The sequence below is a fragment of the Cuculus canorus genome, chromosome 1 (assembly GCF_017976375.1).
Source record: "Cuculus canorus isolate bCucCan1 chromosome 1, bCucCan1.pri, whole genome shotgun sequence".
NCBI lineage: Eukaryota > Metazoa > Chordata > Aves > Cuculiformes > Cuculidae > Cuculus > Cuculus canorus.
Genome location: NC_071401.1, coordinates 13,600,584 through 13,627,288, shown reverse-complemented (window position 1 = coordinate 13,627,288; position 26,705 = coordinate 13,600,584). Strand labels below are relative to the sequence as shown.

Sequence of the window (26,705 nt, the reverse complement as noted above, 5' to 3'; positions counted from 1 at the left end):
GTAAATTGCAACATTCAGACTTATTACTGCATTGGGGGGAAAAAAAAAAAAAAGTATGTCTTTATATTAAATAATTTCACAGGTGAGAAATGCCATGTTAGCAGGAGCCCAGGGGATCATACTTTATTCAGACCCTGCTGACTACTGTGCACCAGGAGTAGATGTTTATCCAGATGGCTGGAACCTTCCAAGCAGAGGAGCACAGCGTGGAAATGTGTTAAACCTGAATGGAGCTGGGGACCCTCTAACACCAGGTTATCCTGCAAAAGGTGAGTGAGGGATCTGTACCCTGGGCCATCAAGTACCTGATAAGCTGGCTCTGTAACTTATTGTGGCACTAGAAATTAATTTATTTTCAGTACAAAGGAAGGGTGGGTTAAAATTATATTTAGCAGTAGTTAGTTTTCCTGTTGCAGACTAAATTCTAACTATGTTGTTTCAACTAGTTGCTACTGAGTTGGGCAGGGAGAGTAAGTTTTGAGGAGAATCTGTTTGTATGATCCCAGCTTTGTAACTCTCAGAAAAGCAGGATGTGTAGGCTTACAGACTGTGAGGGAATAGAAGATTACTGAGAATTTATAGCCATTTTTAAATACCTCTGTTCCTCAAGAGGACCAGTTTAAACTAGATTATAGTCTGCCATCAAGGAGGAGCAATAAGTTTGCTTGGAAGGATGTTTCTTTGCTCCAAGTAGAAAATCAATTCAAAGTACTCTATATGGGGAGTAAAATTTCTGTATTAAAAATAATGATAGCCTGGAGTTTTTTGAAACTTGGCACCATATGCTTGCCTTGTCCTTGTAGGCATCCTAAACTCATTCTGAACTAAGGTGCCTACCAGACCTGTCTGCCATGAGATGGGAACACAGAGATGCTTCTGGAAAGCTCACTGGCTTGTGTGACCATTTTTAGGGGCACAAGACAACATCATACTGCAAAAAACAAGATAGATTGTGTGTACCTGGCCCAGCAGATTCAGAGAGACGTTGACTGTTTTCAACATAGCAAAATGCATCTCTGGATGTCTTCTGTAGCTCGTCAACAGGCTGCATAGGGGCTGTTTTCACCTTACACACCAGCCTGGTTATCCCACAGTTAGCTTTGAGGAGAGGTAATAATATGGATGGACAGCAAATACAACCTTGCAACAAATGTGGAGTCTTCTCCTCCACAGTTGCGCAGATGCACTATTTGGTTTGTGGTTCTATCATTACATTTTGGGTTCCTAGAAGTAAAATCTAATAAAATACATAAGAATTAAAAAGTTGATGCATGCTCATGGCTACTGTCTGGCTGCGATGTTCAAAAGTATTTCCAGTTTGGTGAAAGTTGTGAAGAACACTATAAACTTGACATTTTGTTCTGGTTTCTCAGAGTACACTTTCAGGTATAAAGTTAATGAAGGTGTAGGGATTCCCAAAATCCCAGTTCATCCCATTGGATATCATGATGCAGAAGTATTATTACGGTGAGTATATATCAGTCCTCCTCACCAGAAGTCAGCATTCACAGAAGTACAGCAAAATTTTTTATTCCAAGGTGGTAAAATTTATGCTGTTACTTGTATTTATTGCTCTTTTGTATTAGTGTGTATTTCATAAAATATGGGATATTTAAAGAAATCAGCTTCTGGCATAATGTTTTTAAGAATTTTGTAAGCGCACCTTGTCTTTGGTGCAGTAATCATTAAGCCAATTTAAGGTTTTAGCCTACTGTAAAACTATATTTGTCTTGGTTCTCACTAAACAGTGCAATGGGAGGACGCGCAGCTCCAGACAGCAGCTGGAAGGGAAGTCTCAATGTGTCTTATAATATAGGACCAGGATTTGTAGACAACTCATCCACAAGGTCTGTCTTAACACTTGCCTATTTATAAAATACTGCTAAAAGAATAAATCTCAAGAAGGAAAACACTGTGAAACAATAAATCTGTAGATATTCTGCAGAAATTTAGTTCCTTCTGAGTGGGCAACCCTTGGTGGTAGTTATTAGAATATGAAAATGCTACGATTTTTCTAGTGTCCCCAACACTAACGCATGGACAGATTTAGATGCTACAGGTCCAGCTTTGTTGTTCCGATTTTAATCTCTACTTTGAGGTTCGCACATTGTTTCACTGGTCATTTTACAAATAGCTATATACCAATAAGAAGACATTTTTTAGTATTGTTGAATTAACCCTAAACCTCCTCCGCACTTCAGATTTGGTCTTTCTTTTCTGTTTCTGATGACCAAGGGAACAATAAGACAGTCAAAGGGGGAAGGACTGACAATTCAGTAGTTCTACATATGTTTCCCTTGTCCACTGGAAGCTCTTGGGGTTTCTGTGACCGTAGGGCTGTGAAGTGTGGTGGTGATTTCGGAGTCCATCAACTGTTCCCTGAAGCTGGTAGGCCCTGTGGTTGAAAAGCCCTGAACAGAATAGAATGGAAGAACCCAAACCACATGTATCTTACTAATTTTGAGAAGAACTGGCCTCTGACCAATTGAATTAGCAATAGTATGTTTGCAGTTTGCATTTTTTTTCATTTCTAATAGAGAAATGAAATTGTCCAAGTCTCCAGAACTAATAGAATCACTCTCTAGCAGATCAAGACACATAGCAATTGCATTTGGTGGTCAGGAATTTGACTGGCTGTCAGGGACTGTCATAGTAGTCTACCTTATTTGTAACTGATAAGCTGCAGAAGATAAAGCTGAAGAGCACTTCTCCATCACTTTTTCACATTAAAATACTTCCAGTTTACCTGAGACATTATTCTGTGAGGACTGGTAGCGGACCACAATGAACAGCCTGTGAAAATGGTGAATTGTTATCACTGTTCCACCTCCTGCAAAACATGAGTATATCTGAATATATAATTTCATTGTTCATTATTCTTTTCTGCTCTGCTTTAACACTAGCTGAAACATGAATAAAGTAGAAAGAAATAAATTAAAAAATAGTATTTGACATTGCTAAGGTGCTGTTTGGAATGTCTTGAGAGCAACAGTGAGAAAAAAAGCAATATGATTCATCCACAAAGCATACACATGGGAAATACTTTTGAATGCACTTTTTAACATCAACTTACTTGATCGGGTAACAGGTTTTGTAAATATTGGCTAATCCTACATATACTTCTTTCTCACAGTAACTCCATATCAAAGTGAACCTTTTGAGTCTAGGTAGAAAGTCACTTACACTTGGAAAGTGTGTAAGTATATGCATGCTCAAGGCATTGGTGTCAGTTATTTTCTGGGCAAAGATCCAGTAGCTGTCCTGAAGTAGTTTTTGATTTTGACAGTTATGCAGATTTTCTGCTGAAGAGATAACTTCAAATGTAAAACTCTTGGGTTTTGCCAGACACAAAAATGTGTTGTTTGGTGCTTTGTTTCTTCTACAGGTCAAGAGGGGCTGAATATCACATTATTTTTAGCTCTCCCAATACTCCAATTTTCTTTCTTTTCATAAAATTTCACAAGTGAGTTTTATTAGTGGAGAAGGGTAGAGGATTGACTAATCTTGATCACATAGATCTGCTGTCAGATTTCAGAGTTTTCAATTTACTCCTGGGTAAATATTTCTAATGACAATCTCTCCAAGTTTTATTCATTACACGCAATTGTGCTAGAAAACCCAAGTGTATTCTTCATAAAAATACATATAAATCCACAATTACAATTTTCAATTACTATGTATGCTTTTCAGTTTACTCCTCTAATACGTAATTATCCAGTTGACTCCCATGCGTCACTATTCAATAAATTCTGTGAATGTTTTAGAGTTCATAGGTTGTCCCACTTCATAGGTTTTTTTCTAAGGCATCTTTGTGTCAGCAGATTAACCTGAAATAAAAAATGGGACACTGATACAGCAGAACAGATATATCAGTGCTGAGTACACAAAGCAGAACAGAAGTACAAACTCCCTGGCTTACGTGCTATTATGTTGGGGTTTTTTATTGCCATCTTAGACAGAAGTGATTACTCTATATTGCTTTTCATTTCAGAAAAGTCAGAATGCATGTTCATACGAACAATAAAATAACACGAATTTACAATGTCATTGGCATCCTCAGAGGAGCTGTGGAACCAGGTAGGCATCGGGTGCTTGAGGATTTTAATTCCTTCTGTATTTTGTGTTTGCTGAAATTGTTCTTGTGTTGCAAGAAACTTGAAGCTTTAGATAGCCAGATAACATGGAATCTGAAAAACTCTTAATAATTGTCCTGTCTCTCTCATCACACTATATTTCATTGGTGTTCCCAAGAATCTGTTTGAATGGTAATGCTAGAACAATACACGGTAAAGAACTTTTTATAATGCCTATCATTTTACAGTAGGTTTCCTCTAACATCATTCATACATTTTACCTTGCAAAAATTAACACAATGCAAAGTATGGAAAACTGGTGATGATCTGGAACCTCAACACACTGTTGTTGATACTTAGTAGCAGGCCTTATACATGAAAGGCTTTTGAAATATATTTATATATCTTTATAAAATATATCTTGGCTTCATATATATTCTTCAGGAAAGTAAGCACTGGTATTAAAGTTCAACTCGCACAAGTAAGGATGCAATCAAAGGAAGTACAGGTAACCTAAATGCATTTTTAATTAAAGAATGATATTTTATGTTTGTTTCCAGACAGATATATTATTTTAGGAGGTCATAGAGACTCTTGGGTATTTGGTGGTATCGATCCAACTACGGGTACAGCTGTTCTGCAAGAGGTTGTACGGAGTTTTGGTAAAATGAAGACAGAAGGTAACTCACTTATTACAGACATAAAATAGTGTGTATGGAAAACAGCAGCTTTGAGGAATTGTGTTGAATATTCTCATAAGCAGTTGTGTTGATTCGACTTTTCACCTCTACAGAAAGTTGTATTTCTAATTATGAAATATGCAGATTCATTGGAAAGATGCATACGTAGCATTACATCTTAGTTGGCTGGATTTATTCTCTCATTTATTTCATCAATGTCATAGTACCCTTTTGGTTTTGTGGAATGAAAATATTCCATTAAGATGAAATATCTCTGCAATAACGTGTTCCTTCAAGGAGTTTAAAGAGGACGTTTTTGAAGTGCTATTTAAAAAAAATAGTTCAAGTAACTACTTTCATTAGACTTTCTAACTTTAAGTTAAATTTTCAAGTTTAACAATGTGATTGCAGGTTGGAGACCTAAGAGAACTATTATTTTTGCCAGCTGGGATGCAGAAGAATTTGGATTGTTGGGTTCCACAGAATGGGCTGAGGTAAATAAAAAAAAAACCTTTAAGAAAGTGAAACTTGAAAGTGTTTTGCAGGCATCGGCAGTACCTGGTGGTATCTATCCCTAGACTGCAATCAATAGCTTCAAGGTAAAATTGGAGCACAATGGACTCTTTAAGGTACTGCGAGGCCTTATATATTTACACAAATTACTAACCTAACTTCTTTCAATGTAAGTGTGCTAACTGTTCTGCAATTTAAAAATCTACTGTGATTCAAGCTGATGTCCCTCGAAGTTCTCTATGTGGAAACCTAGCCCCTCATTTAACATAATGATAGCATTTTATATGACCTAAATATATTTTATTTTCTAACTTTCTGTTTGAGAAATTCTTTAGTTTATAGAAACTGAAGTCCAGATCATGTATCTGTGATCCACAAGCCACCAAGCCTTTTGTTTGGAAATTAATCCTTCTGGGCAATGGCTAAGATAGGTAATTTATGAGTGAATAGTTCTAAATTCCTGTGAAACTTCCTTTATTATAGAGTCTCGGGGGCAGGGCAATCAATTAATTCTATAGTGGGATCCCTGACTATATTCCTGACAGATAGAAGGATATTAGGAAATTGAGAAGCAAGGCTCTGAATGTTTTATCTTCCTTTCCCTGTTGGGTATGCTCAGTTTTTAACCCTGTAAGTGGATTTGTTCAATCCCAGTAAGAAATATAGGTCTTACGAGAGTTTTCATTGCTTTGCTGTAAAACCAAATTAGAAATAGAGAATGCAGAAAATTGTCTGATGAAACATTTCTGCTGAACTATGTCAATTTGTTAATACTGTTTTAACAAAAATGTGTTGTCTTGTTCTTGTGTTAGATTACAAGGTTATATTTAGATACGTGGATAGAGTTTTCAAAATCTGTAGAATACTTAATCTTATTCTTTTGTTTAGTTTATTAGCATGTAGTTTAGTAAACCACAAAATTACATAGCAAAATGACACGTCTCAGAGGAGGGAACAAAACCAGCAAGATGCTTCCAAACATCAAAGGGATTCCATCATTTTTTTGCTAGTAAACCCAAGATTTCTGTTCCTTCAGATTTGCATTAATTTTTTCTCCCATAAACTGTTTGGCTTCCAGCTGCAGTAGACTCTGCATCTTATTGCAGGTTTAAGGGATGTTAGATGAAGCAAAAATAATTTAAATTGTCTTTAAATATAAATTATTTAAATAGAGAGAATTTAAGGGTCTGGCATTAAAGTTTCACCCTGCTTGAGCTCCACTGTTAACAAAAGTGTTCTGTATATAAAGCTTTATTTGTGATTACTTTGTCTATGTATTTGTGCACATATTTAGATGCTGTCAAGAAAAAACAGTCAATTGTTTTAACTATGAGGAATGCAAAACAATGATACTTCAAAAAATCAATTTCTCTTGAGGAAGTCATGAATAAATTAGGAGTTCTGTTTGTATTTGATTTGTTCACATATTGCTACTGCTGTTCTGCAGTGTTTTTTGTTCAATAATTTAATATCTAGTAATCTATCATCCATTATTTCATGAAACAGCAGCTGTACTACATTAGAAAGCCATGAGCACAATTCATATTTGAATGTCAATGTTTTTATATTTTTTTTCCTTGCTTTATCTTGGTAGTGTGAATTTCTCCTCTTTGACACCGAAATTAGATTCGGTTTCTCTGGAGACATTCCTCACAGCTTATATTCATGTTTTCTGCAGCTGCTGGATCTGTCTTCTACTAACTCTTGATGAAAATTAACCCATTATATTCACTGTCTGCTGTGTAACGAAGAGACCCTGCAACAGTGGCAGTAGCCTTTGGTTATGTAAATATTCTCCATTTCTCATAAATGAAGGAGTTTATGCTACAAGTATGCTTTTGCATATATGCAAGGCCTCATGTATGCATGCTCCCTCCCTTCGTATTCTTTTGAAGAATCTCTTCTGCTGTTTGTTTTAAAGATATCTGTTTATTTATGAAGTTATCAATTACCAATCCGAGTTTTAGTTCACGTATCTTAATTATTAGTTGACTTATAAATTGAATGAATCAAGCAACAATTACTAACGTAATTAGAGTATCTATCACAAAGCCAAGACTTAGTAAAATACCGCTCACTGATTAGAATTTAAATTTCAAACATAATTACCAGTTTGCAAAAAAATTTAACATGTGCATATATATTTAGCATGAAAGCAATGCTTAGTTGACTTAAAACAGTCAGTCAAATTCATTTCCAAAGGAAATGTCAGTGCTTTGACTCATCCCATTTTGCAACCAAGGAGTGTAGAAATGACAGCAATAACTGTTTTATCAGTGTTAAAATGGAGCTCGCTGCTGAGAGCTCACATAAATAACGAGAGATTAAAAGCGTGGAGGAATTCTGAGTCACATGTTGCATGCTCGAAAGTACTGCAAGTGCAGACTTAAAGCATATGTATAACCTTAATTTATCCTGTTACAATGCTGTTGGGTAATTTTCCTGTTCCATCTTGTTCCTCTGTAATGCAGCAGACAGCACCTCCCTTTTGTGAATGTGTTCCAAATGAAATCCCAGAAAGCAGGACTGAATTTCATAAGTCCAGATAATTGATCCATCCTCAAATATTAATACAATTAATAAGGTACATAGTACTGCTTGTCCTGACTGGGTTCTTAAAGGTAATACTGTAAAAACAGTGTGTTTAACATGCTCTTGATTAAATGTCACTAGTTAAGAGTAATAACTACACTTCTACAACCCCAGGAAAATGCCAGAGTCCTCCAGGAACGGGCAGTTGCTTACATCAACACAGATTCGTCTATAGAAGGTGTGTATTTTAATTTTAAGGTCACCTTACTTCACAGATGTCAGCTTTAATAGTTCACTGCATATTATTTATTGTATCCAGAGCTGGTAAACAGAAGATAGGTAGTGTGATGTTCAGAATAATTGTAGCAAATACAGAATTAAGTGGAGAATGAGAATAATTTAATTGCTCATGTTGCTTTCTTGTTGTAAATAACACCATCTATGAGCTGGAGGCCACGTCTGGTGTCCAGAATGTCCTGGAAGTATTCTGTGCTAATGAACTGGTAGTCCTGAATGTTAAACTGCATTTTTTCATTTTAAACTGCATTAGCTTTCATTTAACTTTAAACTGCATTAGCTTTCATTTACAATTACAGTAAATGTATGGTGGACTGTTCCTTGTTCTGTTTGCAGCTCCAGCTCCTTTTCCTGTAGAATTATACTGTTTTGGAACACTGTAATTTATTGCAATCCAAAGGCAATTTTTGTCAAGACCTTAGGCTAAGATTCTGTGGGAAGGCAAAGTGATTTTGGTAGTGCGGGCCACTGGTTACCTTTGCTTATTGCTGTGAACGGGGACGACATGCAGGGAGTAACATGTATTATGGCAGGGCTCTCCTAGAGAAATAAGCATTGAAGAATGTTTTGCAAAAAGCTGATACACCGTTATCCAATTTACTATGCCCTTCAGATTCTGAGAAGAATCTGACATATAGGAATGTTGCTTAGAAACTGGACTTTGAATTTTGAGCCCAAGACTGTGACCTAAATCACAAAATTCTTCTGAAATTATACTGAGCTTTATTACAAAAGGGCTTCATTTGCTAGTGTCTGTGTTGAAATAAGTCAGAAGAATCCTTTGAAGCTTTCCTTCATCATAACCTCAGTTACTTAAGGCATTGCTCTTCCCATGTTAAACCCAACTTTTTGAGCTTACTGTGTGTGAATCAGTGGATGTCAACAGGCATATTTAAGAACTCTTTTTATTCCTGTCAGCTGAAAATTTTGTCTGTCACAAAAGGATTGGAAGGAATGAAAAGCCAAACCCAGTTTCTAAATGCTCAGTTGGAGTTGGGGTGTAGGGAGGGTTAGAGCTGTTCCTTCAATTATGCAGCCTACATGCTGTGTAAAAAGTAGAGCAGAATTTCACGCCTAGAAAATCTCACGAATGAGATAATAGCTTTACAACTTCTTCATATTCTCAGCATGGATTTTAACACATATTTCTTAGTTGGTTTGCAGCCAACATGCCGCTGCCTTAACAATTTTCTTCCAAATCTTGATTATTCAAACATGTCTCATGCTTTACGCATTAAAGAAAATGTGAAAAATCAAACCACTGGAAAAGAAATATGTAATAATGAAAAGAATACCATATCCCACATACTGTTTGAACTATCTTGGACATCTTTCACATGGCAGAGCATTAAATGCCCCTGTAGAACCGTAGCACCCCTGTACTCTGGTGATTATTTTGTTTATCATCATAGCATTCTCCACAGCACTTCTTATGTCATGGTTTGGACAGCAAATTATTTCTAGTCATTCTTCTTTAGCAATGAAAAGAAGAATAGTGGGTCATCTTTACGAGTGTTTTTGTGACTTTAATTTCCAGTTCTCAAATATGGACTCTCCTTGGAAACATAATTAACATAATCTAGTAGTTTTTCATCACCTTGAGGTTTTCTGTAATTGTCAGGCTGATCCTCTTCTAAGTACACACTGTGCAAAGATGACCCAAAGGTCTAAAGCCATATCAAAATCTAATAACAGTGTTATCAGAGAGCTTATATTTTATTATGTCTAAGCCTTCTCACCCATCTTATTCTCTTTTTTGTTGGCTGTATTTGGGAGTGGAGGTGTTTGCCCAGTTCCAGTCCAGTGGCTATACAGGGAACACTGCTTCTATAGAGAAGGCTGCTTTAGACTCCTGCCTGTCTCTGAAGAGGAGATAATTTATTTTTGATGAGACTCTTGCTGCTGTAACTGACAACTTCAGTATGAGATACTTACCTAGCTCAACATACCCCACAGGCAGTGTGGAAGCCTCAAGGGTGTAAAGCGTAGAAGCCACAGCATGGTGGTGAAAGGGGAGAGAAGTAGAGAAAAACAGAAAATCTCCATTTTTATGCTCAGAGAAGAAGCAGCTGCACTGAAATACTTCTTGAAACATTTTCTAGGGAATATGTCATTCCTCCTGCGCAGTTCCTGAATGCACTAACTTTAGTTTTAACATCCTACAAGTGGTAGGATGTTACTGTTTCCTTCTGTTTATCACAAGCTTTGAGGAGCATTGGAGTGACAAGGGCTTGTAGCTAATGAGGTATAGTTGGGTGTATTTTAGAACTATGGGAAGGCTTAATTACATTACTATGTATGTACCAATGCATTGTCACATACTAACAGTCACTTATACAGTGTGTCCAAGTAGTCTATTTTGGTATATGTTCTGAGGCAAGATAAATTCTTACCTTGGAGTCAAAAGGTTTATCTAAGATGGGACTGCAGGGTTTAATTCACTAAGAAGATAATGCCACTGGTATATGAAGGGCAAATTTCTGTCTTTGTTTCATTTTCAGGTAACTACACATTGAGAGTTGACTGCACACCTCTTCTCTACAAACTGGTGTATAATCTGACAAAAGAGGTACAAAATCAGACTGTTTATTATTTGTGAGTTCCTAAGAATGTAAAATTGCAAGTTTATTAGTTTATTGGACAAAATTGAATTATTGAATAATATTGGATTTATCCTATCACTGTGCTGGAAGAATTTTGATCCCATCAAAACCAACAGCAAAACATCCCATCTCTGATGCGCAGTTCAGGCTCACAGTTCCTCAGTGTTCTTAGAAAGGTTGAAATATGTCACTGACTGAAGTGGAATATTATTTGTAATGTGTAGGAAAAGTAATAACAATATAACAGGATAATAGAACAATTAAGCACAATCGATTCTCTAAAATTATAAGCATTCAAGGAAATAAATTGCATTTTAAATTTCCATTTCATGTACAAAAGAGAATCTGTTCATTTTCGCATTTGCTAGCTACCATTTTTCTCTGTTCCCACTGAATGTCCTTCATATCTCACTTAGCCCCTGACATACTGTGATAAAGGATTGAGCAGGTCAGACCTATGCATTTGCATTATTGCAAGGGGTCTAATCATGTCTCCTTTGCTTTCATCTCTCATGGTGAATTATTTTAAGGCTAAAAGATTGTCATCCATTAAAGCATGAAACTTCATTGGCCATCTGAGGAGGTAAACAGATTAGGAATCCAGCGTGAGCTGTTGTCACTGTCCTCAAATCTGGATTCATCTCAATTAACAGAAGGCTTCTCTGTCTGACTTCAGCACTGGAGGCTGTCTTTAAAGGCAATGGGTAGAAATAGGTGCCTTTTGGATGAGATTCATGTGACCAAATGTGATTGTCTACTCTTGTGCATACAGAACTCTCAAAATATTTTTTCTCCTGATATTAAGGGAAATCAAGTGACTTGGTCCAGTGTAAAAATCCTCACTGTAAAGACAATAGGTAACATGACTCCAGCTACTAGTCTCCCATCCTATTAGATGTATTCATCTTGAGTTATTTTCAAATGCAATGCACCTTCTTTTAATACTGGAAACGCCATGTTTTTTTGTCTGAGGCAGTTTATATGTACTATTCCCATATATTCCTTTTATTTTCTACTGTTTATTATCATCTCTTTCTATCTTGCTCTTTCTTCCTTGCTGAGGAAGAAGCTGTGCCTGTTCAAACGTTAGCTGTGATACTTTGTGCACTGAAGGGCATTCTAGTTCACCTATAAAAATTTCTATGTCCTTAGTGCTGCAGGGCCCTGCATAAGATAATTTACTTTCTATCTGCAGCAAGCCAGTTATCCCAGGACACATTTTTCTGCAGAAGATAAAAAAAAAAGTAAAAAAAAAAAATAATGCTCTGGGCTAAAAGTAGTACCTCACTCTTGATCTTTAGTCAACTATTCAACTATTGCTTGGTTTGAGTAGAAAAATTCCATTGAAGTAGCACACAAGTACTTGAGGCTGGCTTTTTTTCTGAGAATGTTCCTATTCAGTGCTATTTAAGCTTTTAACAGTAGAGGCATAATGTAAACATTTGAAAACCTGACAGCCATTCCATAATTCCACGCTGTTTCCCTGCTAAATAGCTCCTAGAAGTATGTTATATTCATCCATATCCTTCATAGCTACATTTGTAAAGAGGATGATTATCCTGCATTTGAGAGCTGTCAGCAAGGTCGTCTTATTTCTTGAACTCCTTAAAGCCACTGTTGGAACATCATAAGTTTTTTTTCTTGTTAGCTTGTTATAGACAAAACCTGCAAGTACTTTTTCTTCTTTATTGTTCCGCAGAGCAGGATTCTGCAACAACATTCTCATTCTCTGCTGTTCTCTGCTTTCTGTATGCAGTCAAGGAGCACTTTCACAGTTTTATCATATTGTCTCTGTCTAAAGAATGTCATCTACAATCCTAAATTTGAGGCAACCCTTGTCACATTTTTCTAGAGCAGTTTTCCTTTTTTTTTTTTTCCTGCTAAACCTGGGATCGTCTCTTATCTTTTTGAAAAAAATTAGTTCAATGTTTTTCAAAAAATGGTTAAATTTTTACAGTGATTCACATTGTAGTTTGCATTTTCACACCGTCTTTCATTTCCCAGTGTCGATACGCCACCAGTGACCTCCTGTGATCCATGAATCTCAGCTTGTGAAACCTTTCTCCAGAACACTTAAACTCTTTTGAACATTTCTGTAAGATCATTCATAAGAGATTGTTGGAATTTTCCCAAGTGAAAAGATGCTTTGATGGACTCTTGGAGAGAAATCAGGAATACCAAAGCATGTTTGCTGAAGGACCACTTCTAGCTAGGACACTTTATTTGTCAGCATAGAAACGTGTATACAAATGACTAATAGACCCTGTAGAAAGGCACGTATTTTACATGGCTCACTGCTTCTAACATCACAGAATAAAATTCCTTTAAGGGTTCAAGTACCTGTATTTTCCAGATCTCTACAAATTCCAGTGAATTGGATTATCACAAGGGAGAGAAAAACAACAGCAACAACTAGAACAGGGAAACTCTGCTTAGCAGAAGGCAATGCTTAATTTTCTCTGCTTTTTTCTTCACTTACATTTAGTTAGCTTCTTGTAAAGATAACCAAAGACTACAATATATACCTTTGCTAATTGCTTGTGTCTTTACCAATAATATTAGAAAAAAACCTGATTTCTATGAGGGATAGAAGGTCTAAGGCAGAAAGATTATATTTCTAGTTTTGTGATGTACACATCAAAGCCTCAGCCCATTAAGTTTTTGCATATCCTGGTTTTTAGTTTCCTGAACAGGAGTAATGAGAAGTCCTGTGCACCTCGGGAGTCCTAATTAATTCTTGGAAACAGCATAAATGAGACCAAAATGTTCCTTATGCATTGCATTAGGCTTTTGTGTGGGCTTGAATTCTATTCAGAAAGCCCACTATGTGAAAGAATATTAGTGCAGATGTGGGTGATTATGCGTGCCCAAAAGAAAGTTATTTCTGTTCATATTAAAGAGTCCAACATCCCAAGATCTCTTTGCTTTTCATGTTTTTTAGTGAGCCACTTCTCACCAAAGAAATGTAGTGTACCAAGGAAGGGTCATCTTTCACAGAGTTCTGCATTTGAGTGTGGTCCTCAGGATACGTACGGGTCATTTAGATGTTGAAAGTATTTTTTGGCCCTGCTCTGCTGCTGGGCTTTAGACAGTTGGTCACCACCAACTAGTATCTGCAATAGTCCAACTCCAGTTCCCCTGTTCTGATCATCACTTCTCACTTATATTTAAAGAACTCTGCATTTTCCCTTGAGGTTGCAGTAAGCTCATGCTCGTTCTAGATTTGGATCTAAATCAGAACAAATACTATGCTTTACAAGACTCTCAGTGTTGTATGAAAAAGCTAGCCAATGTTTTTTACATGACTAGAACTGTCAGAATAACATCTCTGACAGAGCATGGAGTATGTTTGCTCCTGTATGTCAGAGTTCAGCTTGCTCTTATTAATGTGCCATTTTCAATTTAGCCCTAGAACTTGATCAAAGTGCCCTGAAAATGACAGCAGCCACACAGTTACTTTACTAGGTTGTTATTTTTCTGCTAGCTGCTGACATAATCTCGGAGGTCAGAACTCTTTCGATTTTCAATTTGGAGTCTGCGTATTTTTCAATGCAGAATTTAAGTCTCTGCAATACTGTGGGACTGTGTACCTAGCCATGAACATATATACATTTTATTTTGGGGAAAAATAATTAAATCCCAATCTTCTGCACACCATAAATATTTAAAGGGCCATGTCTGTTAAATATTGCTTAAGTGTAGATGGAAACTGGGGCCCAAGTCTTGATTTGTTTTTACCTCTGCCACAGATTTTCTAAGACCTTTGGTCAACTAATCTTCTGCTTTTTCATTGTTATCCCGGCTGTATGATGGTTGTACTAATACTTACCTTTCCCATCCTGGTTATATAGCTTGTCGATTTTTTAAGATAAGCGTGGGACCTGGATTTGTCTTGCACAGTGATGCTCCAGTCTTGATTGAGTCCCCTTGACACTGCTGTAATATAGTTTATGACTGGGTCTGACCCTTCTAGCATAATTCTTTTCTACTCTTCATATAGGAAAAGCAGATGAATTTCAAGCTCAGCCTGCTGAGAGAATATTGCTGCTTTGCGGAGCAAATCTCTACAGGGTTAGGGCTGTCATCTACCCTTGCCTGCTGACAGGAAAGATGATGGGACATCCTAGATGCTGGAGCATTTCCATGGTGTAATATATGCTGTTGTGTGTGTTTATACACAGTTCTATAATAAGATGGTAAAAAGTCCTAGAAATCCCGCTTCTTGCAGAGGCAGATGAGGTCCAGCTAGTGTCCCTGAGCTTTTAACCTGTTCTTCCCCACTGTCTGTGGATGGTTCCAAGTTCCTTTGAGATGCTTTTCATGTTTGGGATCCATAAATCTATATAAAAATATAGATAGTGCATGTGTACTCCCCTGTGTGCAGCAATGCTGTTGATTTAGAACGATGCAGATAGCTGTAAGGGTCTTCTTTGATAATGAATTGAGTTAGAGGTACTTAAAATGCGATTATAATATTTCCCTCTCCAGATTGTAAGCCCTGATGAGGGTTATGAAAATAAGTCTCTTTATGAGAGTTGGCTTGAGAAAGATCCGGCAACTGAAAATAATAGCTATCCCAGGTAAGCTGTTAAACTGTTCTCTTCTTTCCCGATGTTTTCATCTTATCATAGCATGGCTACTCTCCAGAATTTTTCAAGATAGGCTACAGATGACAGCAATAGAAAACCTTTTAGTACAAGGTGACTCTCTAGCAATATCTTTTAAAGTAAAATAAAATAATACTTTATTACTTTTTTCTAATGATGGTGGTATCTATGTCTGCTGTAAAATAAAACCTCACGCTTTTTAAAGGCCTTTTATTAGTAGAAAAGCAATTTAGAAAGCAATCAAAAAAAGAGCAGGGCAGGGAAAAAGTTCAAAATATAGTTAAGTCACCCTACTAGACAGGATAATATCAAAATTGTTAAGATAAGCAAATCCTCAGCTGAAAGAAAGCTGCCTAGAGCAGTAATTAAAAAGCTCTCATGATGCTTATTCTTTGTTCATTCAATGGATGTAAATATAATACATTGCAAAACTGTATCTGAAGGTATTAAACCTTCACATTTGAAAGTATTAAACCTCCAAACCTCTCTTTGAGCCTGTGACTTGTAGAGCTAAATCTTTGCAATCTGGCAATAATTACATAAGATAAGTAGAAACATAGAATCATTGAGTAGTTTGGGTTGGAAGGGACCTTAAAGCCCATCCAATTCCAACCCCCTGCCATGGGCAGCAACACATCCCACTGGATCAGGCTGCCCAAGGCTTCATTCAACCTGGCCTTGAACACCTCCAAGGATGGGGAATCCACAACTTCCCTGGGCAACCTGTGCCAGTGTCTCACCACCCTCATGGTGAAGAAATTCTTCCGTATGTTTAGTCTAGAGCTGCCCCTTTGTGTGATTTGAACAAAAGGTTCTGCTTTTCAATTCCTCTCACTGATAATTCTTTCTTTGGAAAAAGGTACTATATCTGAACTTTCTCAGTTGATACGAATAATTCCTTGGAGAAATTTATATTAAAAGAACTTTAGCCGAGTTATTTTTCTTTTTACTCTGAGGAACACCAGTTATTCACCAGACATACAATGTGTCACCAGACATATATGTCTATTCACTAGAATATAAGTCTAAAGCTGAATAAAATTTTTTAAAAAATATTTGAAAATTTTTACCGTATTACATCTTTAGTATCATTATTTTCTTTTCCTCTGTCTTGCCGCACCTACCCAGCAGATGGCAATATTTACTTGTAAGTAACACCTAATTGTCTCTTCCGCAGCAGAAATTGTTTATCAGTCTTGATTCTGCTATGGAATATGCCAAGTGTATAAACACATCAGTCATCACATGTATTGCTGCCCAATTCATATTAGCTTGGAGATAGATGGTAAATATTTTAAGACTGCAGAGGTATCTGATAATTTTATGGCAATTGTGCATAGTCTATACTTTTATTTAAAACGTGGTCAGTTTCATAAGCAGGATTGTTGCTTTAAAAGATCTTCCTATTAATACTGGATTGTGAATTAGTGTGCTAGAATGAATTCAGTTGGAGTAATTAAGCTTGCCACTCATCTCATCTCTGACCTTACTTGTGTCCCTGATGTGCCCTCTGGAAGAAATGACCTCAATTTCTTTGAAAAATCTGCATTTTGCATAAATTACTACCATACTGTAAAGTAATTGCTCTTACTAAGATATTGTCTTTCCTACACATAGAATAAACAAACTGGGATCGGGCAGTGATTTTGAAGCTTACTTTCAGCGACTGGGAATCGCATCAGGCAGAGTCCGTTATACCAAGAATAAAGTAAGTCTTCCAGATTGCTTGAAGAAGTTTGATAGTGCTGAGCAGTCATCTTTTAAAAGCATTTATTCATGATTAATAAAAAAGCTTCAAAGAATCTTTGACTGGTTAGTATATCAGTGCCATTTCTTAATTTAGCAAGAAAACTAAATGCTTGGAGAATAAAACATATTACAGTGATGTCTATATTCTATAAGCTGTCAAGTTCACAGAAAGTTATTTACAGAATCTGATTGGAGGTGTATATTTCATTCCGCTATACTATCAGTAGGCTTCTTAGTATACACATTTCTGTTGATTGTGTTCAGAAATAACTACACAAGATAGAAAAGGGCCATGATTGAAGACTTCTGCTATCCAAACCCCCAAAGTGTTCTCCAGTTATAGTGAAGGCAGTCTCTATACGATAGAACTGAAGGCAGGTGTGTATACGTAAGGAGAAGGAAGCTTGCTCACTTAATCTTGTGCAACAGACTCTGGATTCAGGTTGGTTTTGTTTCTTAAAATGAACACAAAAAAAATGTGCTTTTTAGCAAATAGCTTTTTTCATTTGGGAACTATTGTTAAGTGATCAATACATCCCTTAACTGCAGTTAGAATACAGGGCATTGACAAATTTGCTTTCTCTTTTTCAGAAAGCAGACAAATTCAGCAATTATCCTGTGTATCACACTGTGTATGACACCTTTGAGTTAGTGGAAAAGTTTTATGATCCCACCTTCAAGAAACAGCTAACAATTGCCCAGTTACGAGGCAAACTGGTTTATGAACTGGCAGATTCCCAGGTCATTCCATTCGACTGTAGAGATTATGGAGAAGCCTTAAAAAGATATAGCAATAGAATTTATAAATTGGCCGAGAAACATGAAGAACAGCTGAAAACTTACAAAGTATCATTCGGTGAGTAATAGCCACAAGACTATTTCTCAAATGCATTAGTTAGAATTCTGCAAGGACGTATTATATCTGTTATAGCTCTGATACTGAATTCCTTGCTTGCTTGTTTCAATTCTGCCATCATAATAAATTATTTTTTTTCTAAATGTGACACAAGTTCAACACACTGTTGTCTAGATAAGAAGCCTACAACAATTTTCATGTGTATTATTAATTATGGGCATTTTACAGTTCTCGTAAACAGTCATGGGCCACAATCAAATGCAGAACAAAAAGATATATCAGCCTGCTTCTCACTTTCTAACTTAAAAAGGAAGATTTAAATGTTTATGACAACTGCCTGGAACTTGAGAGACACAGGTGCCTATTCTTCCTCGTCCAAAGACTTCATCTGACTCCTGGCAAACTTTCTTACCATCTATCTCAGCTCCTGGTTACCAGTTTTAGGCAATAGAAGCATGTATTTAGCTCTTCTGCATAAATATATCCATTTGCTGAACCTGAACACATTGCAATGAAACAAATAAAACAGGTTGGAAGCAGAAGAGAGTGCTCTGGATCCCAGGTTAGGATAGCTTCCACAGTAATTTTTTTACTCTCCCTCTCTCTTCATTCTTCTTGCCTCATTCACACCTTATGTTTCTGTACCGAGGATTTTCAGTCAGTCCTAATTCACTTGCTGTCTAAGGGACCAATGATTTAGAGATGCAAACTAGATTTCTGAGATGCAGTACTCTTCTGGTCTATGTGAAACATTAGAAGTAGCTGAAATGGAATCCTCATTTGGGAAAAAATAAATATGATGTTTAAAACTTCATGTAATGGATTAGGTGAGAAATTCTTGCCTGACCAACTTGGTGACTTTCTATGATGGGGTAACCGCAGCAGTGGACACAGGAAAACTGACGGATGTGATCAATCTGGATTTCTGTAAAGCTCTTTGACACAGTCCCCCACAACATACTTCTCTCTAAATTGGAGAGATAAGGATTTGATGGGTGGACAGTAAGGTGGATAAGAAACTGGTTGGATGATTGCATTCAGAGAGTAGTGGTCAATGGTTAAAAGTCCAGATGGAGATCTGTGACAAGTGATGTCCCTCAGAGGTCCGTACTGGGACCGGTGCTGTTCAATATCTTTATCAATGATATTGACAGCGAGATGGAGTGCACCTTCAGCAAGTTTGTGGATGACACCAAGCTGAGTGGTGTAGTTGCCACACCGGAAGGATGGGATGTCATCCAGAGGGACCTGGACAGACTGGAGAAGTGGGCCTCTGAAAACCTCATGACATTCAACAAGGCCAAGTGTAAGGTCCTGCACCTGCGTCAGGGCAATCCCTGTTTTCAGTGCAGGATGGGGGATGATGTGCTTGAAAGCAGCCCTGCAGAGAAGGACTTGAGGGTGCTGGTCGATGAGAAGCTCAACATGAGCCGGCAATGTGCGCTCACAGCCCAGAAGGCCAACAGTATCCTGGGCTGCATCAAAAGAAGCGTGGCCAGCAAGTCAAGGGTGGGGATTCTGCCCCTCTATTCCTCTCTTGCGAGACCTCATCTGGAATACTGTGTCCAGTTCTGGAATCCTCAATGCAAGAAGGATATGGAACTGTTGGAATGGGTCCAGAGGAGGGCTACAAAGATGATCGGAGGGCTGGAGCACCTCCTATATGAGGACAGGCTGAGAAAGTTGGACTTGTTCAGCCTGGAGAAGAGAAGCCTCTGAGGAGATCTTATAGCGACCTTCCAGTACCTGACGGGGCTACAGGAAAGCTGGGGAGGGGCTATTCATAAAGGCTTGTGGGAGTAGGACCAGGGGTAATGGGTATAAACTGGACAGGAGCAGATTTAGGCAAAACATTAGGAAGAATTTCTTCACTATGAGAGTGGTGAGACAATGGAAGAGGTTGCCCAGGGTTGGGGCCTTGGGCAGCCTGATTTAGTGGGATGTCCCTGCCCACAGCAGGGGTGTTGGAACTAGATGATCTTTAAGGTCCCTTCCAACCCTAACTATTCTATGATTCTAAGATTCTATGATTTTGAAAAGTCACTCTTTTTTGTAAATAGATCACTTAAGATATGCCTTGAATGATGGATCATCTGGTCTGAATTTTTGCAAAACATGATTTATTTCCATTTGTTCTTGTGTTTACTGTAACATATCTTGTAAGGAAACACCAGGTCTGGACATTATTTTTTGCAATAGTAAAACATTTAGCAAAATTTCTGTTAAATGATTTTCAGTGGGTTTCTTTCTCATTTCAGATTAGAAGCTACCCAAACTACCTTGTGACCAAGGCATCTATATTTGTATTTTTGTTTCTGGATTCTACAAACAATCTTGTTTTTAGCTTTTTCCCCCAAGCATCACTTAACCTTCTCCTTTATAACTTTATACATACGTCACTTTGATCAGTTTTTCACAAAGCATATTTTTTTAGTCTCAAAAGACTCTTCTCTGATGCATGATCAGTTTTAAATTATTTCTTGAATAAAGCTAAATATAAATATATATATTTAAATATATATGTGTATATATATTAAAAAAAACTATTACACCAGAGTGCGTTAAAATGTTTAGGTAGTTTTTACAGTACTTTGAAAATGAAAGTTCATTTCACTCACAGTTTTTATAGGATTGACTTGGCAACAGTGAATGTCAGAAAATTGTTGATCAAGCCTAAATAAATCACGTAATTGGCTTTCAAAGTAGTAGATTAATGATTTTATTTGCCTTTGGATTCACATTTCAGCTGCTCCTCTGCAACAATGAAGGCTGGAAACCTTTTTTCATTAAACATGTACTTGTAGTCGTATGCTATCAGCATTGTTTGCAGCGGGAAAAAAAAGGTGAATGTTGTATTTCCTAGAAAAAAATGAACACTGACATCACTGAATAGGTAGTGAACACGAGGACAAATTATCTTACATATTTTCAGGTGACCATTCTTTTTTCCTATTAAATCCCATCCTACCGCTTCTGAAATATAATCTGTTGTAATGATATAACCATGGTGTCAGTAGGACAGAACTCTGCCATCTGGCAAAACTATAACTATTGCCACGGTTCTGGACAAATGTAAATTCTCGCACTCATAAGGTGACATAGGTCTGCTTATACTGCAATCCGTAAACTGGATGCATATATAAAATCTGTGCCTCTAACGCTGTAAACTACACAAAAATATTAATCCAAGAACAAGCAAGTGTAGGCTAGTGATGAATAAATAAGTTTGCTAGAAATAGAAGAGCAAATCAGACAGTGGAACAGCTTTCGATAGGAGTCCTGGGAACAGAAAGTCTATCGCACTAAATAGTGTGATAAATTTGTAAACAGTGAAGGGCCATAATTGCCAAGAGAGGACTGGATTTGGGAGATGACCTAATCTTATGCTTTGTATTCCTGTAGGATTAAAGAGAAGTTATTCTGATTTATCTAAAGTTTTCAGAAACTTGTGGGTAAAATGTACGAGTTGTAAATCTTCCTTCTTTGTAATTGAATTGAATTTGGAAACAGGCCAGAAATTCTTCTCCTTGTCACCTTTTACTTATTCTACAAAAATTAGTTGTATAAATTCCTAATGTTCTCATGTCTGTGTTAAATAGACCTTTCCATGGGAAATCCATTGCAGCTGATATTGTCATTAAAAGAGAGGCCTGCTGTTTCTTTGGCTAAGTTGTTCCACATGGCTTGGACACACTGCCAGGGACAGAGCAAGGAAAAGCAGCTGACTTCCCTGCTAGCCCTCCTGCACGTAGTCAGGCATAATAGGCAAAATCCTGGGGTTTGAGGAGCAGCACTGTGGGGTGGCATCAGGGTCTGGGCAGAGACACCTCGGATGCTCTAACTCCATGTGGAGCGGGCATGGGACCCGGCTGCTTCAATCTGCCTCGTCTGTCCCTGATTTCCATGACGGTTTTGTCTTTTGTGTCTCATCTAATAGCGTTCCATATACATATCACCCTCTTCTGTTACGATATGAATAGGATATAAAGTTCCAAGTGGGAACTCCTCCTTTGCTTCCACAGCCTGCTGGAAGAACTGGTATTTTTGAAGTCAAGCTTTTTATACCTAAACACTGCAGTGCGTCCCTTTGTTAGAAAGGAAACTGCAGAGTGCTCTGTTTGCATTGTCAGATGAAGGGAAAATGTATACTCGTGAAAGCTTTATCAAACATTCTGCTTTATTGTTGGCCTCGTTGTACAAGGTGTTTGTCTCTTACTGTTAGTAGTTCAGCTCTTTTAAGTCTGCACTAGAAAAACGGATGGATTCTGGAAATACAACAAAATTAATGCAATTATAGTAGCAAAACAAATGTAGTTTTTCACTGAACAACTGAAAGGTGTATAGGGCTCAGCACATACTCTGAAGTTGCTCACAAAGTCCTTCCTTTTCTAGATCCTCTGTTTTCTGCTGTGGTGAATTTCTCAAAGGCTGCTATTGCCTTTCACAGGAGACTTGAGCAAGTTGACAAGAAAGAGTAAGTCTGAGAAAGAGTATTGTTTATGTATGTATGTATGTATGTATGTATGTATATCTGCCTTAGGCACACAGGGTGGCAGTTCTTTCTTTCCAGTGACACACAAGGAGTCTCTTATTAATGTGGAATAGAGCCCTTGAACTCTGAGACAGGCATTATCAGTTAAGAAGAATTCTGCTTCCTGTGATGGGTAGTATCAGATGTAAGGCTTATTACTAGTATCAGCTTGTCATTTAAATTGCTGTTAAACATGGAAGGGCAGGTAGCAGTGAAAGGTGAAGTTGGATGGAGCTCTGTGTTTAGACACCTAAATTGTAGGTGGTGCCAAAATTTGTGTTTTCAACACACCTCAGGGAGACAGAATGATGCTTCAAAGCATCTAAGATATCTATGCGATACTTGCAAACCTAAGGGCCCTATGGCACTTCTGTGCCTTGTGAGTGCAGTGGCTGGAGGCTCCTAGCGCTTTGTATGGTACCAGATAATTGTGTTTAGACACCCCAATCCAATTCTTCCTGTGTTACTGTATGAGATGAGAGCAGGAGTTTGGACACTTGGCTTATGGGTGGACACCAAAATCTAGGTGTTTAATCTTGGCCTAAATCTCAGCTGCCTTCTCCTCTCTGTTAAGTGGGATGTTTCTAGTGTCATTTAATAGTAAGCAAGCATCTGACACTCTCAGAAAGTCTCCCATTTTATTTTGCATAGAGTGAAATCTTGTAGTTGAGTTTGCTAACACAGAAATCCTAATGCATTAATATAACATGTATTGAATATCCCTGTTTGCAAAACCTCATCTTTTTGTAGACTGTAGACCATCTTTGTAATTTTTTTATATTTGGTCGAAAGAAGAGGAAAGTATTTAACTGAAACTGGGAGTTCATGTCTCCTCATTGTGTGAAATGCCTTTTTCTCAATTTTCTGCAGTCCACTTGCAGTGCGAATCATGAATGATCAGCTGATGCTTATAGAGAGAGCTTTTATTGATCCTCTTGGCTTACCAGGAAGGAATTTTTACAGGTGAGGCAACAAGTTTCTTGATCAGCTAAGGCACTCTGGTTTTGCAGGTGAATCCCACCTTAACTGACTGGTCAGTTAAACTGCTGTATAGACCTTATATAGGAATTACAGCTCAACAGATTCTGTTTTAGGTACAATACAATGAGTAGTGGGCTTTGTTTATAACCCCCAAAGAGAAGTCCATGGCAGCACCAGTCTTGTGGTGCCTAATTCCTCCTATTGGATCTGGCACTCTGCTTCTATTAGTCACCATACTCTGTGACTTTTATTTGCAGGTGTGTAGTACTACTTCTGGTACAAGTTGCTTTTTTAAACCTGTCCAAAGTGAGGATTCAGTGGAAAACCAACTGTATGAACAGAAAGGAGAAAAAATGGTAGAATAAAAAGGAGAAGAGGAGAATAGATGTGCAGTGAGGATCAGGTGAACTGGGAAGTCAAAAAGGAAGAACTTGGAGAGAGTGATCTTCAAGCACAGGATAGACAAAGGTCCATGAGCTGTGCTGCAGAGATCCATCTGTCCCAGATTTGACTGCTCCTATGGATGTTCTTATTAGCTTAAATCATTAACTAGTTATTCTGTCAATGTCCTCTTTACAAGCACATGGCCCCAGTGAACAACGGTATTTAGTGCACTATAGTATGCCTTATAGAAAGCCAGAATATTTATTAGTAACACTTGACAAGAAGCTAAATCCCAGTGTCAGGTGTCATACTACCTTACTTTACTCTCAGTATCCTACATTTCCTAATGACTGGATGTAGCTGATTCCATGACTGATGGCTTTCACACCAAGCCAGAAGCCCCTCAGGCAGGTAGAATTGAGAATCACACTTCCATGCTCCTAGGATAAACTGTTGTTCACGCTTTTGGAAGAATTAAATGGTTGCTTTCTACAGTTCTTCTTGTTGGGTGTTAGGTATCATTTAGAGCTGTCGGGATATTTTTTTTCTTTTACTTGCTTGCATTTATTAATGTAGTTTTAGTGTTTATTTTGATTTGGAAGGACTCTTTCACATGCTACAAATATAGTTTGATACTTCGTATGTACAAAATCAATTTAAAAGCAGATCTGCACATATTCGTTATAAAAAAAAAAAAAAAACCACCAAAAATTAAAACTGATACTTAGCACAGTTCTGTTCCAATATGATCACTACTTCTTTGAGGAATTCATGCTCTTCTCAAGAACTGTCCTGTAGATTTTCTTTTCCCTTTTTACATTCCTTCCCCAGATCTGCTGACCATCATTCAGTTGCTTAGTTATTTCTGAAGTTTCTGTTCCACTTCTCATCCTACACCCATAGCTAGTTTTATTTCCTTTTCCAGACTGCCACATTAGTTCAATGCCTTTGTTTAACTCCCATTTAAAAAACAATAAATGACATTGTTTCATTCCTAATTAGACAAATACGTCACCTCCTCCCAAGGAGAAGTTTACCTGTCCTAAATTTGTGCCCTTTCCCATAGATTTTGCCCTTGCAGCTGCTTCCTCTTGTCCTTTTAAAAGACAGATACAGGTAGATTTCCTGTGTATTTAGTAAGTTCTGATCTTCACAGGTTTTGTATCTGTTTTACGTAGTACACATTTAGTTGCCCACATGAAAACACACTCACACGCACTCTTATACTCACTCTTTTCATATTTAGTATACTTACATTTTTCTCTTCTTTCCCCACAGACATGTCATCTTCGCTCCAAGCAGTCACAACAAGTACGCAGGAGAATCTTTCCCAGGAATCTATGATGCCATGTTTGATATTGAAAGCAAAGCTGATCAACATGGAGCCTGGGAAGAAGTAAAGAGGCAGATTTCCATTGCAGCCTTCACTGTGCAGGCTGCCGCAGGGACGCTAAGAGAAGTAGCATAGAATGACGGCTCTGAAAAGCTCAGTCAAATAGCAAATACTGAATTGTAGTGTAGTCAGGCTTCTACAATGACCCAGTCTCTGCTGACTGCCTATCTATCTGAGTTTCCAGACTTCTAAATGCATGCAAGTATATCGGTAGGGTTAGCAGGAATTCCATGTATCAAAGAACTTCCGAGCTAGAAATTACTGCTTCTCTGATACTGACAAAACTGTAGCTTTAAGAACAACCCTAGATGTAAGCAAATTTGCCAGTGCGAAAAAAGAAGAATCAGTTCCCAACTAGAGTTTTCTGAAAGATCTGCCAATTTTGAGGACCCGTTATTTTGGATGTGCAATTGCAAAACTAGTTATTTGCCAAGCTGCCTGTAAATCTTGTCTGTAGCCGTGATCAACAGCACGCATTTCAAGAACAAAAATACAACACTCCACAGCACATGCATTTGTCTTGTTCTGATAATTACTTCTATAATATATGATACCAAAGGCTACTCTGTATTTTAGGATCTATTCCGCAAGACTGGTGAGTACTTGTTATAATGATTTGCTTTCTTTTCCTGGAAAAATAAGATACTGGCCCTCCTGCCGATTACCAAAGCAGAACTAGCCATTCTTGATAATTAGAGAAAACAGCTCCTTATATGCAGAAATCCAAAAGCATTTTCTCAGGGAGTGTGTGTCTCTTCCTCTGAAAGACAGTGTGCACCTCCCTCCATTTCTTGCACTTTGGAATATGCAGATTGTGGGGGATAAGCAAAGCTGACCTCCCTGCTCCTTTTGACTCTTTCACTAGTCCCAAACCCACAGTAGCTTTTGTTCCTATTTTTTCCCAGGAGATCTCTTTATTGCTGATGTGTTCTTCCAGCTGAGGGAGCTGGAAGACTTTGTCACTGTTGGCATGGGGCTTGAGGTTATTCTGTCTTCAAATAAGACCTGAAGAAAGCCTCCCATCAGGAGCTGCTTTCGCATTCAAAGAGAAAATGAAATGTATGAGAAGAGTAATTGTACAAAACTGTTTAATTTGTAAAAAAAAAAATTATTCTTGCTTCATTTGCCCTTTAAATGTACTTCTCATCTACTTGCTTTACAACTAATAAAATTGCTAGAATCTTATTAAATCACGTTCCAGTTTGTGGGAGCTGATAATAACCAATTTCTTCTCTTATGTAAAATATACTACAGTTTTTCTCACAACCATAAATTGCACCAGGTTGTGGGAATAAAATCCTTTTTTGTTTTATTGGGAATAAAACAGATGTGGTACTAAAAAAGACAGAATTGGAGAAGAAGGACAATTACTCAGCTACAGAATGAGTTGTTCTCATCTCAAATGCTTTGAATTCAAACAAGGGAAATAGCGATTACTATAGTTCAGTCCTTTAGGAAGTTGTCTTGGTGGCTCATGCCTCCCAGAAGAGATGTTTTCGTTAACAT

At 37.6% G+C, this 26,705-nt stretch overlaps 1 protein-coding gene across 4 annotated transcripts in view; it reads left to right on the top strand.

Moving 5' to 3' along the window:
- Positions 1 to 26,009, top strand: part of LOC104064097 (N-acetylated-alpha-linked acidic dipeptidase 2) — a 43,872-nt gene extending 17,863 nt beyond the window's left edge. For 2 of the 4 annotated variants that reach the window (XM_054056960.1, XM_009566390.2), the window contains 14 exons: positions 83 to 269; positions 1,374 to 1,467; positions 1,749 to 1,847; positions 3,992 to 4,077; positions 4,634 to 4,753; positions 5,165 to 5,247; positions 7,973 to 8,036; positions 10,597 to 10,664; positions 15,187 to 15,278; positions 16,923 to 17,013; positions 17,646 to 17,910; positions 22,303 to 22,384; positions 23,312 to 23,404; positions 25,085 to 26,009. In XM_054056960.1, the coding sequence (XP_053912935.1) occupies positions 83 to 269; positions 1,374 to 1,467; positions 1,749 to 1,847; positions 3,992 to 4,077; positions 4,634 to 4,753; positions 5,165 to 5,247; positions 7,973 to 8,036; positions 10,597 to 10,664; positions 15,187 to 15,278; positions 16,923 to 17,013; positions 17,646 to 17,910; positions 22,303 to 22,384; positions 23,312 to 23,404; positions 25,085 to 25,274 (1,614 nt within the window). In that variant the 3' untranslated portion in view covers positions 25,275 to 26,009. Of the gene's footprint in view, positions 1 to 82; positions 270 to 1,373; positions 1,468 to 1,748; positions 1,848 to 3,991; positions 4,078 to 4,633; positions 4,754 to 5,164; positions 5,248 to 7,972; positions 8,037 to 10,596; positions 10,665 to 15,186; positions 15,279 to 16,922; positions 17,014 to 17,645; positions 17,911 to 22,302; positions 22,385 to 23,311; positions 23,405 to 25,084 lie in introns of those variants that run through there. The other 2 variants (XM_054056951.1, XM_054056971.1) reach the window with 2 other exon arrangements.
- The last annotated feature ends 696 nt before the right edge of the window (positions 26,010 to 26,705 follow it).